The sequence below is a fragment of the Cetorhinus maximus genome, chromosome 10 (genome assembly GCF_964194155.1).
Source record: "Cetorhinus maximus chromosome 10, sCetMax3.hap1.1, whole genome shotgun sequence".
Taxonomy (NCBI): domain Eukaryota; kingdom Metazoa; phylum Chordata; class Chondrichthyes; order Lamniformes; family Cetorhinidae; genus Cetorhinus; species Cetorhinus maximus.
This window is the reverse complement of record NC_135888.1, coordinates 110,768,165-110,784,659: the sequence shown is the minus strand read 5'-3', so window position 1 is coordinate 110,784,659 and position 16,495 is coordinate 110,768,165. Positions and strand designations below refer to the sequence as shown.

Genomic DNA, 16,495 nt, shown 5'->3' with positions numbered 1-16,495 from the left:
CCAATCCCACCTAATTAATCAGGCAATCCCAGGAACCACACCGTCTCGCTGGCGGATGGCCTCTGATTCGCCCACCACACCATCAGCTCACTGCTTCCTCACGCTGGGTGCCATATTTAAAGTGCAGCTGCGCGCACAGACCTCTTAGTGCTTCCAGCCCACAAGGGAACCAGCGAAGACGTGGCCCCAAAAGCCAAGAGGAGTGCAGCCCCCCCCACCCCCCGCCACCCCGATTCAGTGACGGATCCCTGGGATGCCTTCTGGACACCGTTGGAGCCCGCAGTGTCCCCTAACACCGCTATGGCTGCAGGAGGCCCATCAGTGTCACCATTCTGGCTTGGGAGGCAGTGGCAGAGGTGGTCAGTGCCAACGCTGCACAGAATAGGTTGGCCATCTAGTGCAAAAAGTGGATGAATGACCTGATCCGTGCCGCCAGGGTAAGGCAACCATGTCCTCACTCTAAACTCACACACTCAAGCCCAGCACACATTCACTGGCATCTCACTCACTGCCAGCTCAAGGGACATCACCACTCACTCCCTCATACACACCCTCACATCTCTACCTGGCCCCATCTCCTCTGGAGACTTCCCCTTCAGCCCTCACCCTCTTGAGGCCACTTGCACAGATTAACACATGTCCCCACACACACCCTGTGATACCCTCCTTCCCTAGTAGTGTCCTCGCCCTGCAGCCTCTTCCCTCCCCAGAGGTTACTTCTCCCCCTCCTCCAAGCAAGCCATAGCCCTGCAGCCTTTAAAAAGCCACCCCTGCCTTACAGCTGGTCTCATAAGTAGAGACCTGACCACGAGTCCCCTTAAAAGCGGTGTGGTGTTGCCTACGAAACCTGGCGCTGATGACCGCAAATGCTCTCCGAAGCAAGGTAAGCAAACAAGCCTCAAAGTGCCGAATGATGTGCAGCTCGCCAAGTGCACATAGCTTATATTCAGTTGTGGAACACGGTGCTCAGATAATTCAGCATGGCGGGATCATTCCAGCCAGCAGGGCTTATAATGATATGCAGATGTATTAAAATAATGTTTCTGACATTCGGCGGCAGGAAACGCAGCCGCCATTGACAGGCGGAGCGGATGATTGCAAACTGGTTTCTTGATAGTGTGAAACCAATTTTTGGCCTTCCCGCCACATTGTCCGCTCACGCCAGCCCTGATGCCCAATGCCAATGGGGACGGAAAATTCTGTCCCCAAGATTGCCAATCCTCCAGGGTTGGCCTGGAGCAGGCTTGACCAACCTTGTCGCGTAGGAGGCCACATTTCAATTTTTCTCACACTCGGGGGGCCAAAGAGCAAATTTCGGGAAGGTGTGTTTTGCCACAACATTAAACATGAATTTCAAAAAGAAAGCTGATGTATGAAAAGAAACAACTTGCTGAGCAAAAAAAAAATCACAACAATAAATTGATGATTAAAGAAATTAGTAATAAAGATGACCATTAGAGTGTGAAAGGGTGAGAGTGTGTGTGTCAGCTCAATCCCAGTCTCAGGGCGTTCACTCACTCACCCTCACCCCTGTGAGCGTGGCTGAGAGTGCCTATTGGTGCGTGGAGGTGATTCTTTTTCATTCGTTCATGGGATGTGGGCGTCACTGGCTAGGCCAGCATTTATTGCCCATCCCTAATTGCCATTGAGAACTGAATGGCTTGCTAGACCATTTCATAGGTCATTTAAGAGTCAGCCACAATGCTGATGGTCTGGAGTCACATATAGGCCAGACCAGGTAAGGACGGCAGATTTCCTTCCCTAAAGGACATCAGTGAACCAAATGTTTTTTTTCCCCTCACACACAGGCACTCACTCAGCCAGCCACCCTCACACACAGGCACTCACTCAGCCAGCCACCCTCACACACAGGCACTCACTCAGCCAGCCACCCTCACACACACTCACGCACCCATCCTCGCACACATTCACCCTCATTCACTAAATCAACTGGGAGGGGTTGGGGGTGTGTGGTAGGCATAATGAGAGCGGAGGAAAGACCTGGAGCGAGGCCTGAGGCCTAGCAGCATCTGAACGTGGGTGCCTGCTGAGAGGAGTGCCAGCAGTCAGGCGGGACATGGCCTTTTGCTTTCCAATTGGCGTAGGAAGGGAGTGTGTCATGAGGATGGATGTGTTGACCAACAAATGACTGGAGCGTAGAGGCAAGTCATGAGATGAAACCTCCAGTAATACATTTAATCACAGTTGGCAACCACATAGACACTTGAAGTGTAGGCCAGAATTTTATTCTCCTCTAGAGCAGGTGGTAGGCCAGGGTTGGTGCTGTGGGGGGTGGTGAAGGGGTGGAAAGGCCAGGGAGGGCATAAGATTGAGCACCATGGCAGAAGTGCAATCCCATCACTTGCCCCTGCCCCAGTGGGTACTTTGCCCGCACAGTGGGAGGCATTGGATGGCCCGCTTGCCTATGGGCCAATTGAGGCCCTTAGGTGGCCAATTATTGGCAGTGGAGGAGGCCAGGGCCAAGTGTCCAGGCCACCTAGTGAAACCTGTGGAGCCTTGTGGCTCAAGATCAGACACCCTGTGCCCATCAGAACCCCACCACCACCACCACAAATATTCCAAGGTATTTCACCTACCCACCACCCATGTTTCACATCTTTCTAAAATATGCTCCAATATGATGTTCTCATATTTTTAATAGCTTTTTACTTTTATAGTTGGATCTTAATTTAAACTTTATGTTATGGTCACTACTCCCTAGGGGCTCGCTCACATTTAAGTCATCCACCTGACTTATTTCATCTTATAGAACATATACAGAGTTAACACTGCAGTTCTGGTGAAAGGTCATCGACCTGAAACGTTGGGCCGAATTTACAGATGGACATGGAGCCGGGAGTGGAGGTAGAGGGGTCCACAATTTCCCACAACTGGTTAGCATTCCGGTCTCCTGCCATTGTACCATCTCTGGTTCATTTTCATTCCGGGAGGATCGGAGGGGCATGATCAATATGTGGGACCCCTGTTGAGGCTGTAACGTGGACGAGAGATTGAAGCAGCCTCCTGCCGGCAGATTGGGAGGGCCTGCACCCCATCCACAGTTAGGAGAGGGGCACAGCTGCGGCCCCTGGCGTCTTGTGAAGGGGTTCCAGAAAATAATGAGAGTTCAGCAGCTGTGGCCTCTTTGCAAATTTAAGCGGATGCTACCACCTTCATTTTGAGGTGTTCTTTCATTCTCCACTGTACATTGGAAGGTCCCACCTCTGATGCCCCACCAGCCTCGGGAGTCTGTTCACTGTACTTCACTGGACAGTGAGCATGCACCTTGCCCATTAATTGGCCTACAAGTCAGCAATTGCATTGGGCATCAGGCGCTGATGTAGGTTCTGGGCCCCGAAACATTGGGGGTTCCAACTCCAAACAAAATCCATTACCTCTGTTTGTATCTCCACAGCTGCTACCAGACCTACAAGCATTTCTAGCATTTTCTGTTCTTTTTGTGCCGTTCTTGTTTGTTGCAGGTCAGAATCAGTTGTAGAATGGCTTCCAGCACCTGCTCCTTGCAGACACAATGCACCGCCCCATTAAGAGGTGCAGGCTGGCATTAACTGGTGCTAGCCTCTCACAATTTTATGTCCCCTACTGAGGCCACATTTCGAGCTGGCTGCATGCAGCAATCATGCTAATTTAAAGGCAGCACAAAGTTGATGCGTTGCCTATATTAGAAGCAACAGTCGCAGATTAATTGTGCATCACAATTCCCAAGCCTGTTTTCGAAGGCTATGAAATATAACCCCCACTATTTTCTGACATATTTATTTCCCATTCTTGACCAGTTTGCAGCAAAGCTTCTGTTGATGCAATTGTCCACATCTTCCTGTAAAACAATACTTTCTGGTTCTGCACATTTATTACCACATTCTGTACCTTTTTAACTGATATTTTTAACACTGTTCATTTTCTCAATTTTTTTTTGCCGAAGCTATCTCCTATATTCTCTGGTCTTTCACTTGTTTATATCAATCCATTGGACATTGTTCAATTTAATGTTCCTCTTGGTAAATTCTTTTTTTCCCCATAATATCGTCATCTATTTGTTCCTTAGCTGATTCAGACTGTTCTCATTTACCAAGCCACAACACCACCAAACGCCACCCACACCACCTTCCACCCTCCCTATTTGTTGCTGCTCTTTAGATCTCCCTGCACCAAACATAATTTAATCCAGCCTGTCGTGGTCAGGAAACAAGGCACCAGGCTCACTAAATCACAGGAGAGGCTGTGCATCAGCCTGCCAGTGGCAGCAAAACCTCTTGCGATTAAATCGGAGGCGGAAAGGAGCTAATGTGCACAACTTGCCTGCTCACAGCAGGATGTCAATTAGGCTCATTAAAGAACCACTTAACACCAGTTATCCCTGAATGTAGTAGAAGTTAGTGGTGGCTCAGGGATTAAATGGGAGTCACACAGCTCTCCCATGCCTTCCAAAGGCCACCCAGCAAACCCTATTGGCTTTGCCCGTGGCCTCAGAGGGAGGTGTTTACTGTTCACAGGCACTCAGTGCCTGATTGAAGGGACCTAGCACATGGAAAAGAGGACTGCCAGAGGCCACCCTCCTGCCTTTGCCTCTGACTCCTGGACCCCTTCTCTGGTGACCTGCTCCCCTTGACTCATTCTGTCCCACTCACCAGTGTCCATCTGGCAACGATGCCTGTGAAGTCCTTACAGCATTTCCATCAGCAGCCACTGCTCCTGGTGGTACTACCAGCAGTGAAGAGCTGCCAGCTGCTGATTGGCCAGCAGCTCTTGGCTGGCGGGATTTCTAACCCCGATCCTAAATCTCGGGAAAGTCCAACGCTAGTCAGCTAAGTGTCTAACAGGAACATCATTTGATCATCCCTCCCCCATGGAAGCAACAGGGGTCACCACCCATCCTGCAGCCGGAGGGTGAGACACCCATTGTCTACATTAAATCCTGCTAATGTCATGGTGAGAGTGCTTCCAAAATTTAGAATCGAGCAGCTCAAGACTGGGCATCCGTGAGCCACTGTGGGCCATCAGCAGCAGCAGAATTGTACTCAACCACAATTTGTAACCTCATGGCCCAGCATATCCCCCACTCTACCATTACCATCAAACTAGGGGATCAACCCTGATTCAATGAAGAGTGCAGGAGGGCATGCCAGGAGCAGCACCAGGCATACCTAAAAATGAGGTGTCAACCTGGTGAAGCTACAACAAAGAACTACATGCATTCCACACAGCAGAAGCAGCATGCAATAGAAAGAGCTAAGCGAGTCCAGTGTGGCATTAAGGAGCCCTAGCAAAACTGGAGTCAATGGGAATGGGGGGGAAAACTTTCTGCTGGTGGAGTCATATCTAGCACAAAGGAAGATGGTTGTGGTTTTTGGGGGTCAATCGATTCAGTCCTCAGGATAGTGTCCTATGTCCAGCTACCTTCAGCTGCTTCATCAATGACCTTCCCTCCTTCATAAGGTCAGAAGTGGAGATGTTCACAGATGATTGAACAATGTTCAGCACCATTCACAACTGCCCAGATACTGAAGCAGTCAGTGTCCATATGCAGCAAGACCTAGACAATATTCAGTGATATAAAAGCAAAATACTGCGGATTCTGGAAATCTGAAATATAACCAGAAAATGCTGGAAAAACTCATCACGTCTGGTAGCATCTGTGGAGAGAGAAGCTGAGTTAACATTGAGTCTGTATGACTGTTCTTCAGAGCTGAACAATACTCAAGCTTGGGCTGATGAATGGCAAGTAACATTTGTGTCACATATGTGCCAAACAATGACCATAGATTCATAGAAGCATAGAGAACTACAGCACAGAAAGAGGCCCTTCGGCCTATCGAGTCTGCGCTGGTCAAACAAGTGCCTAACTATTCTAATCCCTTTTTCCAGCACTAGGCCCATAGCCTTGTATGACATGGCATCACAAGTGCACATCCAAATACTTCTTAAACGTTATGAGGGTTTCTGCCTCTACCACCCTTTCAGGCAGTGAGTTCCAGATTCCCACCACCCTCTGGGTGAAAAAAATCTTTCCTCACATCCCCTCTAAACCTCCTGCCCCTTACGTTAAATCTAAGCCCCCGATTATTGATCCCTCCACCAAGGGGAAAAGTTCCTTCCTGTCTACCCTATCTATGCCCCTCATAATTTTATACACCTCAATCATGTCCCCCCCTCAATCTCCTCTGCTCCAGGGAAAATAACCCCAGTCTATCCAATCTCTCCTCAAAACTAAAACTCTCCAGCCCAGGCAACATCCTGGTAAATCTCCTCTGCACTCTCTCTAGTGCAATCACATCCTTCCTATAATGCGGATTCCAGAACTTCATGCAATACTCTAGCTGTGGCCTAACCAGTGTTTGATACAGTTCCGAAATAACCTCCCTGCTCTTATATTCTATGCTTTGGCTAATAAAGGCAAGTATCCCATATGCTTTCTTAATCACCTTATCTACCTGTCCTGCTACCTTAAGGGACCGGTGGACATGCACACCAAGGTCCCTCTGATCCTCAGTACTTCCCAGGGCCCTACCAATCATCGTGTATTCCCGTGCCATGTTTGTCCTGCCCAAGTGTATCACCTCACCGGATTAAATTCCATTTGCCACTGAGCAGCGCATCTGACCAGCCTGTCTATATCCTCCTGTAATCTAAGGCTATCCTCCTCGCTATTTACTACCCCACCAATTTTCAGGTCATTCGCGAACTTACTGATCAACCCTCCTACCTTCAAGTCTAAATTGTTTGTATATACCACAAACAGCAAGGGACCCAACACCAATCCCTGTGGAACCCCACTCGAAACAGGCATCCAGTCATAAAAACACCCCTCAACCATCACCCTCCGCTTCCTGCCACTCAGCCAATTCTGGATCCAATTTGCCAAATTGCTTTGGATCCCATGGGCTCTTACCTTTGTTATCAGTCTCCCATGTGGGAAATTATCAAAAGCCTTGCTGAAGTCCAAGAAGACTACGTCAAATGCATTGCCCTCATCTATACACCTGGTCACCTCTTCAAAAAATTCAATCAAATTGGTCAGACATGACCTCCCCTTAACAAAACCATGCTGACTGTCCTTGATTAATCCCTGCCTCTCCAAGTGTAGATTAATTCTGTCCCTCACAATTGCTTCCAATAGTTTCCCCACTACTGAGGTTAGACTGACTGGCCTGTAGTTCCCTGGTTTATCTCTTCCACCCTTCTTGAATAACGTTACCACATTGGCTGTCCTCCAGTCCTCTCCTGTGGCCAGAGAGGTATTGAAAATTATTGCCAGCATCCCTGCTATCTCCTCCTTTGCCTCACTCAACTGTATGGGATACATTTCATCCAGACCTGGAGATTTATCTACTTTTAAGCCTGCCAGGCCACTTAGAACCTCCTCCCTTTCTATGCTAATTTCTTTAATTATATCACAGTCCTTCTGCCTGATTTCCATACCCATGTCATTCCTCTCACTCGTGAATACCGACAAAGTACTCATTTAGAACCCTACCTACGTCTTCTGACTCAACACACAAATTACCACTATGGTCCTTAATGGGCCCTACTCTTTCCCTAGTTATCCTCTTACTCTTAATGTACTTGTGAAATAACTTTGGGTTTTCCTTTGTTTTACCTGCCAATGGTTTTTCATGCCCCCTTCTTGCCCTCCTAAATTCCTTTTTTAGTTCCCCCCTACACATTCTATACTCCTCTAGGGCTTCTGCTGTTTTGAGTCCTCGGTATCTGCCATAAGCCTCCCTTTATCTCTTTATCCAATCCTGTATATCCCTCAACATCCAGGGTTCCCTGGATTTGTTGGTCCCACCCTTTACCTTTACTGGAATATGTTGGCCCTCCCTATTTCCTTCTTGAATGAGTCCCACTGCTCTGACTCATATTTACCTAAAAGTAGCTGCTCATAGTCCACTCTGGCCAAATCATATCTGATCTTATCAAAATCGGCCTTCCCTCAATTTAGAACTCTGATTTCTGACCCACCCTTGTCCTTTTCCATAACAACCTTGAAACTTACGGAGTTATGTTCATTATCTACAAAATGCTCTCCCACTGATACCTCTACCACTTGCCCAGCTTCATTCCCTAAAATTAAGCCCAGGACCGCCTCCTCTCTTGTAGGACCTTCTATGTACTGGCTTAAAAAGCTCTCCTGGATGCATTTTAATAATTCCGCTCCCTCTAAACCTATCACACTATGACTAACCCAGTTAATGTTGGGGAAGTTGAAATCCCCCACTATTACTACCCTATTGTTTTTACACTTCTCTGAAATTTGCCTACACATCTGCTCTCCTATTTCTCTGTTTGGGTACCTATAGTACACTTATCTCCAACAAGAGAGAATCTAACCATAGCCCCTTGACATTCAACGGCATTACCATCACTGAATCCCCCACCATCAACATCCTGGGGGTTACCACTGACCAGCACCTGAACTGGAGCAGCCGTATGAATGCTGTGTCTACAAGAGCAGGTCAGAGACTAGGAATCCTGCGATCCTGCCTAACTCCCCAAAGCCTGTTCACCATCTACAAGGTAGAAGTCAGGAGTGTGGTGGAACACTTCCCAAGTGCCTGGATGAGTGCAGCTCCTACAACACTAAGGAAGCTGAACACCATCCAGGATAATGCAGCACAATTGATTTACACCCCATTCACCACTTTCAACATTCACTTCATCCACCACCAATGGACAGTGGCAGCAGTGTATACCAACTGCAAGATGAATGCAACAACATCAAGGGCCCTTCGACAGCGTCTTCCAAATCCAAAACCTCTACCACCCAGAAGGACAAGGGCAGCAGACACATTGGAACACCACCACTTGCAAGTTCCCCACCAAGTCACACACCATCCTGACTTGGAACTACATTGCTGTCGCTGGATCAAAATCCTGGAATTCCCTTCTTAACAGCACTGTGGGTGTTCCTACAACACATGGACTGCAACAGTTCAGGAAGGTAGCATAGCACCACCTTCTCCAGGGCAATTAGGAATGGGCAATAAATGCAGCGAAGCCCACATACCATGAGCGAGTTGAAAACAAAACAATTCAGTGATTTATGTAAGCATGTTAAAACTCATATGAAATACCATTCACACCAGCCTAGACCCTGGTTCTGAATTTGAATACAATTGCATGTTAATGTCTGTTACTAAAGACAATTTTAATTTTATTATTTGCCAAAGTCCTTTGTGCAACCTTACTGTTCTTTTCTTAAAGTAACACTTTTAATCCCAGGTATATTCCTGAATCTCCACGCTGGCTGCTGTTAAAAGGGAGGGTACAAGAGGCTAAAGCAATACTCCGACATGCTGCAAAGAAAAATGGTGTCACTCTACCAGAGATGCTCTTCAATGATGTTGAGGTATTGGCACACACAATAGCGTATTTGCTGCCTGTTTATTTATTTAACCCTGTAATATAGGTCTGCTCTTTAAATATCAATTCTTCTCAGCCTCCTTCTCCTCTGAAAGCATTGACTCTTTGCTATGTTGCGGTTCTATGGATGTCTGTCATCTCTCTTTTCCAAGTGACTATCCTTTTTCCTGGGCCTTTCCATTCTTTCTGCCCTGCCATTTTATAATACACCACGTCCCCAGGCTTAAAATTCAATTCCATTGGCCTGATTTGATGCCTCAAAGCTCTCCTGATTTTTTTCTGAAACCTCCACCCTAATAAATGCTCTCCTACCTGCATGCGTCGCATTCACAAGCTTTGCAAAAATTGAACTAATGGTAGTTCCCTGCAAAGCTGGGGTATGGTCCCACATTATTGAAGTTTTCTTTCCATAAACTAATTGATAGGGGCTGTAGCCCCCAACCATCTGGAGTGTGATTTATGCATGAACTGCCCATGCTAGAATAGTTGTCAATTTACACTTTGGGTAGTCAGCTAAAATTTTTCATCAAATTTTGTCAATCATAGTGTGATTTCTCTCACATATTCCATTGCTAAAAGGACTTTCTGCTGCTGTATGCATTGCTACAATATTCAAATTTTCACACATACTCCTGAATTCCTCACTGGCAAATCCTCCCCCATTGCCTGTTAAGAATTTAGCTGGTGCTCCCAGCCCCATGCCTATCCATCTTTCCATTATCTTATCAATAATTACTTTTTTGCCTTTACTATAAATTACTGTTGACAGACTACAGTTGGTCACTACGTCTACAAAATGTAGAAGAAAATTATTTTTTTCTTTATCCCATGCTTTGAGGTCCATCGCTATGGTTTCATTAAAGTCTCTCACCAATGGAAGACTTACTACTGGTCGCAATGGCATTCTCCTGTACTTCTTACAAATATCACATCTTTCACTAATATCATCGACAAATCTAGTGTATTCCTCATCCAGTACCCCTCCATCCTTTAACAGAATCTTCAGCCTATGGCCAGAGGGATGTGCAAATTGTCAGTATAGTTTTGTAATAATTTGCTTCCTCTCTCTTAAATCTTATACCAGCTGCCACTAGTACCTCTTTAACATTCTGTATAGAGATGATAGACCTTAAAGGAATACAATAATGTCCTGACTGCGTAAATTGCAAATCTACAGATCTCCCAAACATGATCGCTTTATCATGCTCCATGTCCAACTTCATTTGAGTCTTTTTCATTGGAGGCTTACTTAATAGTAAAAGTATTGCACATGATACAACATCAGTACTGATAAAGCAATTCACCCCTGCTATTTTACAAGAATTACTATTTTTAGCGATTTAAATGTGTTACCATCACAAAATTTGAAACAAGTAGAACTGTCATATTCTTTGATTTTACTTCAGTCTTCCTTCCTTAAAGAATCTATGTAACACTTTAGCCAATTCGCTCTACATACCACGGATGTACACCCACTAACTAGAACTATGCAGTTGAACAAATCTGCAACTAGGATACACATTACCGGACTGAAGCTTCTGGTGACCAATCCGATTTCTTCTGACTGGTCAGTATCGTCCTCCTCACATTCCATACCTTCCATGTCATGTGTTGCCTCAAAAACACCGTTTTCCATTTTTGGGCAATTTTCCAGCCCCCTTTCCCCCTCCGCAGTGGGTTTCCCCACGGGAGGGGCCAGCGAGCCATTGAAAATCTCTATTCACAGTGGCAGGACCGGAAGATCCCACTGACGTAAGAGGCTGGAAAATTCCAGCCTTAGTCTCCAATCTTGACTTTCAGGCAACCATCCTCTGCTACCAAATGTCAGAGAAACTCCCAAGCCTGGTTATGAAGAAGACACTGAGACTTTGGTGGAGGCTGTTTATTGCTCGCCACAGAGCTTACTTCTCCACTCTAACGCAATCTACCACCAGTGCTGGCTGACTCTTCATTATACACACATCTGAGCATAATTAACTAATCAATACCTAATACCTGTTCACCTTATTACCTTAAACTACCAGGTATTTAACATCCATCAACTGAACCTATTAGATGCTAACAATTAGGGATGGGCAACAAATGCTGGCCTTGCCAGTGCCCACATCCCGTGAAAGAATAAAAAAAATGTCAAATAACTCAGGAAGTTACAAGTCGGTTAGTCTCTAGTGTCGGTAAACTATCAGAGTTTCTAATGCAACATTAAATTACTAAGAGGAACATTGCTTAGAGAAACATAGTTAATCATTTCAGCTTACATGGATTTCTTAAAGACTGTTTGGGAAAATAATTCTCAGGAACAAGCAGGAAAGGTCAAGGTCAGATCAACCTATGATCTTATTGAATGGCAGAGCAGGCTCAAGGGGTTATATGGCCTACTCCTGTACCTATACATTCTCATGTCGACATGGTTAGCGAGGTTAACATTTATTATACATCCTTATTTGACATCAAGAAGGTGGTGTTGAGTCTTAACTGCCGCAGGCCATGTGGTAAAGGTGCTGCAACAGTGCTAATTAGGGAGTTCCAGGATTTTGACAAGCAACAGTGAAGGAACAGTGATCCAGTTCCTAGACAAAATGGTGTGTGTCTTGGAGGGGCACTTTGAGGTGATAGTATTGCCCAGCTGTGTTTAACTTACCATAGAAATTCCTTTGAAGAACTAAATATAGTGCACATAACTTATATGGATTTCTAAAAGCATTTAACAAGGTACTAGGTATCATTTAAGAGACTTATGGCAAATGGAATTAAGGGGAATTTATCCACATGGATAGAGAGAAGGTTGATGGGCAGAAACAATGAGTCTGGATAAAATATATTGGAAAGTTGTGATGAATGGTATCCTATAAGGTTCTGTATTCGGGTGATTCTAATTTACCAAGCCATGAAATTCCATGGAATCGCCACCGGAATATCAGGGCCTGTATGTACATAACTGACCAGTGCATACTGATCTAAGATAATTGGCAAAATAAATCCAGGGGAAAAAATGGCAAGTCATGTTTTTTATGCAGTGATTTATTATGATCTGGAATGCACGGCCTGAAAAGATGGTGGAAGCAGACTTAGCAGTAACTTTTGAAAAGGAGAAATTCGTATAATGAGGGGAAAGAGCAGGGCAATAGCCATGTAAGTGATCAATTAAGGGCCTCTTATTGCTGCCATTGGTATCTGCGCAGATGGATCTTCAGGTGGAGACCACCTGGAGAACCCTAGTGGTCTCCATGGAGGCTTGGGCTGGGCCTTCCTATTCATGTACTCAGTAGCCCCTGGAGGTGCCACCAGTAGCAAGGCCACCCCCATGGCAGCCCTTGTATGCTGTGGCATCGCAAGTGCACATCCAAATACTTCTTAAACGTTATGAGGGTTTCTGCCTCTACCACCCCCTCAGGCAGTGAGTTCCAGATTCCCACCACCCTCTGGGTGAAAAAATCTTTCTTCACATGCCCTCTAAACCTCCTGCCCCTTACGTTAAATCTATGCCCCCGGTTATTGATCCCTCCACCAAGGGGAAAAGTTCCTTCCTGTCTACCCTATCTATGCCCCTCATAATTTTATACACCTCAATCATGTCCCCCCTCAATCTCCTCTGCTCCAGGGAAAATAACCCCAGTCTATCCAATCTCTCCTCAAAACTAAAACTCTCCAGCCCAGGTAACAGGCAACATCCTGGTAAATCTCCTCTGCATTCTCTCGAGTGCAATCACATCCTTCCTATTATGCAGGTTCCAGAACTGCATGCAATACTCTAGCTCTAGCCTTACAGTTCCAGCATAACCTCCATGCTCTTATATTCTATGCCTTGGCTAATAAAGGCATGCATCCCATATGCCTTCTTAATCACCTTATCTACCTGTCCTGCTACCTTAAGGGACCAGTGGACATGGACACCAAGGTCCATCTGATCCTCAGTACTTCCCAGGGTCCTACCATTCATCGGGTATTCCCGTGCCTTGTTTGTCCTGCCCAAGTGCATCACCTCACCGGATTAAATTCCATTTGCCACCGAGCAGCCCATCTAAATCCTCCTGTAATCTAAGGCAATCCTCCTCACTGTTTACCACCCCACCAATTTTCAGGTCATCTGCGAACTTACTGATCAACCCTCCTACATTCAAGTCTAAATCATTTTTTATACCACGAACAGCAATTCTGGATCCAATTTGCCAAATTGCCTTGGATCCCAACGGCTCTTATCTTTGTTATCAGTCTCCCATGTGGGACATTATCAAAAGCCTTGCTGAAGTCCAAGTATACTACGTCAAATGCATTGCCCTCGTCTACACACCTGGTCACCTCTTCAAAAAATTCAATCAAATAGGTCAGACATGACCTCCCCTTAACAAAACCATGCTGACTGTCCTTGATTAATCCCTGCCTCTCCAATTCTGTCCCTCAGAATTGCTTCCAATAGTTTCCCCAACACTGAGGTTAGACTGACTGGTCTGTCATTCCCTGGTTTATCCCTTCCTCCCTTCTTGAATAACAGTACCACATTGGCTGTCCTTCAGTCCTCTGGCACCACTCTTGTGGCCAGAGAGGTATTGAAAATTATTGCCAGCGCCCCTGCTATCTCCTCCCTTGCCTCCCTTAACAGCCTGGGAGACATTTCATCTGGGCCTGGGGATTTATCTACTTTTAAGCCTGCCAGGCCACTTAGAACCTTCTCCCTTTCTATGCTAATTTCTTTAATTATATCACAGTCCTTCTGCCTGATTTCCATACCCACGTCGTCCCTCTCACTTGTGAACACTGGCACAAAGTATTCATTTAGAAACCTACCTAAGTCTTCCGGCTCCACACACAAATTGCCACAATGGTCCTTAACGAGCCCGACTCTTTCCCTAAATATCCTCTTACTCTTAATATACTTGTAAAATAACTTTGGATTTTCCTTTATTTTACCTGCCAATGATTTTTCATGCCCTCTTTTTGCTCTCCTAATTTCCTCTTTAAGTTCTCCCCCACACATCCTATACTACTCTAGAGCTTCTGCTGTTTTGAGCCCTCGGTATCTGCCATAAGCCTCCCTTTTTCACTTTATTAGATCCTGTATATCCCACAACATTCAGGGTTCCAGGAATGTGTTGGTCCCACCCTTTACCTTTACTGGGATATATTGCTCTGTACTCTCCCTATTTCCTTCTTGAATGACTTCCACTGCCCTGACTCAGATTTACCTAAAAGTAGCTGCTCCCAGTCCACTCTGGCCAAATCTGATCTTATCAAAATCGGCCTTCCCGCAATTTAGAACTCTGATTTCTGGCCCATCCTTGTTCTTTTCCATAACAACCTTGAAACTAATGGAGTTATGATCACCATTTGCAAAATGATCCCCCACTGATACCTCTACCACTTGTCCAGCTTCATTCCCTAATATTAAGTCCAGGGCCGCCCCCTTTCTTGTAGGACCTTCTACGTACTGGCTTAAAAAGCTCTCCTGGATGCATTTTAAGAATTCCGCTCCCTCTAAACCTATCACACTATGACTAACCCAGTTAAAGTTGGGGAAGTTGAAATCCCCCACTATTACTACCCTATTATTTTTACACTTCTCTGAAATTTGCCTACATATCTGCTCTTCTATTTCTCTCTGACTGTTTGGCAGCCTATAGTACAGTCAGTCCTTATGGCACTACTGAACTGCTGGCTCTCCCATTGGCCAGCAGCTCCTGGGAGACAGTCAGCCATTGTTTACAGGGTCAGCAGCCCCGAAGGTAACTAATTAGTTGCCTAAACCCTGAAAATGTGGGCAGGGTCCCGCAAACGGTCGAGGCAGGGCCAACTCCAGATTTGTGGCCCATCATCAGAAATTTGTCGCAATGATGAAATTCATCCTTTAAATTTGAAGAGTTTAGTTCAGCCTCAGACACTGGCCAGGGAGGGGGATGGAGTTAGTGTCCATTGTTGAGTTGAGCTTATCAGTAATATAGAAATGAAGTAATGGATTAATTTTTCGTGGTCCAGCCTCTTTCGACAGGTGCAGAGCATAATACACTTGGATTGTGCATAAATTAAGGTACAAACCAATTTCTGGACCACCAGATTCGAGCTACCCAAAATACTCTTCTTGATCTGACAGGCTGCTTCCAAACAGCTGCAACTTATTTTTTGATCTGATGAAAGGTCATCAACCCAAAACTTCTATTCTGTGGGCTGAATTTTCAGGCCCTGCCAAGATCAGAGGCAGCTTGCCAGTTTTGCAATGCTATTGCCAGCACCAGCTGTATTTACCTCAGCTAGATGGCAATCTGTCCGAACCTCAATTGAGGGCAGTTAAGCTGCTTAAATATTTCATTAAGAGCTTGTTAATTGCAGAGGTGGGGGAGGGGGTGGGGGTGGTGTTCAGAGTTCCACAGGGGCACATGGTTTCCCTGTGTTGTCTGGGGCAGGCTAGGTAAACGGAGATGGCTACAGAGTGGGAAGCCAGTCATGGCCGCCCCAGGGAATTACCCCAGAGCCATAAAAATTTCAACAGCAAGCAGGGGTCTTGGACATTGGGAAATGTGCCCTTGGCACAGCATAGGTGGTGGGGACAGTGGGCAGTCAGTGCTTGGTATTGTTTGTTTCCCTCCTGGCATTGCAGGGCAGAAGACAGGGGAAAGGAAGCCAAGGCCAATTTGCAAGCCAAGCCTGAGCAGAAGGAAGGCAGCATCTGCAATAGAGGCATAGCTCTTGGATTTTGGGCCCAGTGGCATTGAGAGGAAGCACCCTTCACAGGAAGGACAGAGTCCCAGATATCGAGGGACAGTGAAGAGGGATGAGGAATAAGGCAGACACAAGCGCCATACCCTCCACATAGGATCTATCTCCGAAGCTGGAGCTGCATGGAGATGACTGAGACCCAGTGCACAGAAAACTGCAGGCAGTCTCCAGGCAGATGGTCACAGAGATATGTGCCCACATCACTGAAGACCTCGCACATTGCTGCATCGGTCACTGTTCCCTGCCGGTATCCAGCAGTCACTGTAGCCTTGAACTTCTTCAGTTCTGGCTCCTTCCAAGGATCAGCTGTTGATTATGGTGGCATATCGCAAATGGCTACACACAACCACATCTCGTTGCTCACTGATGCCGTATATGCTAGAGCCAGAAAATACATTAATTT

At 46.0% G+C, this 16,495-nt stretch overlaps 1 protein-coding gene across 2 annotated transcripts in view; it reads left to right on the top strand.

The window, feature by feature from the left end:
- Window positions 1–16,495, top strand: part of LOC144685942 (organic cation/carnitine transporter 2-like) — a 127,639-nt gene that overhangs the window by 79,226 nt on the left and 31,918 nt on the right. For both annotated transcript variants that reach the window (XM_078551000.1, XM_078551001.1), the window contains exon 5: window positions 9,244–9,370. In XM_078551000.1, the coding sequence (XP_078407126.1) occupies window positions 9,244–9,370 (127 nt within the window). The remainder of the gene's footprint in view (window positions 1–9,243; window positions 9,371–16,495) is intronic.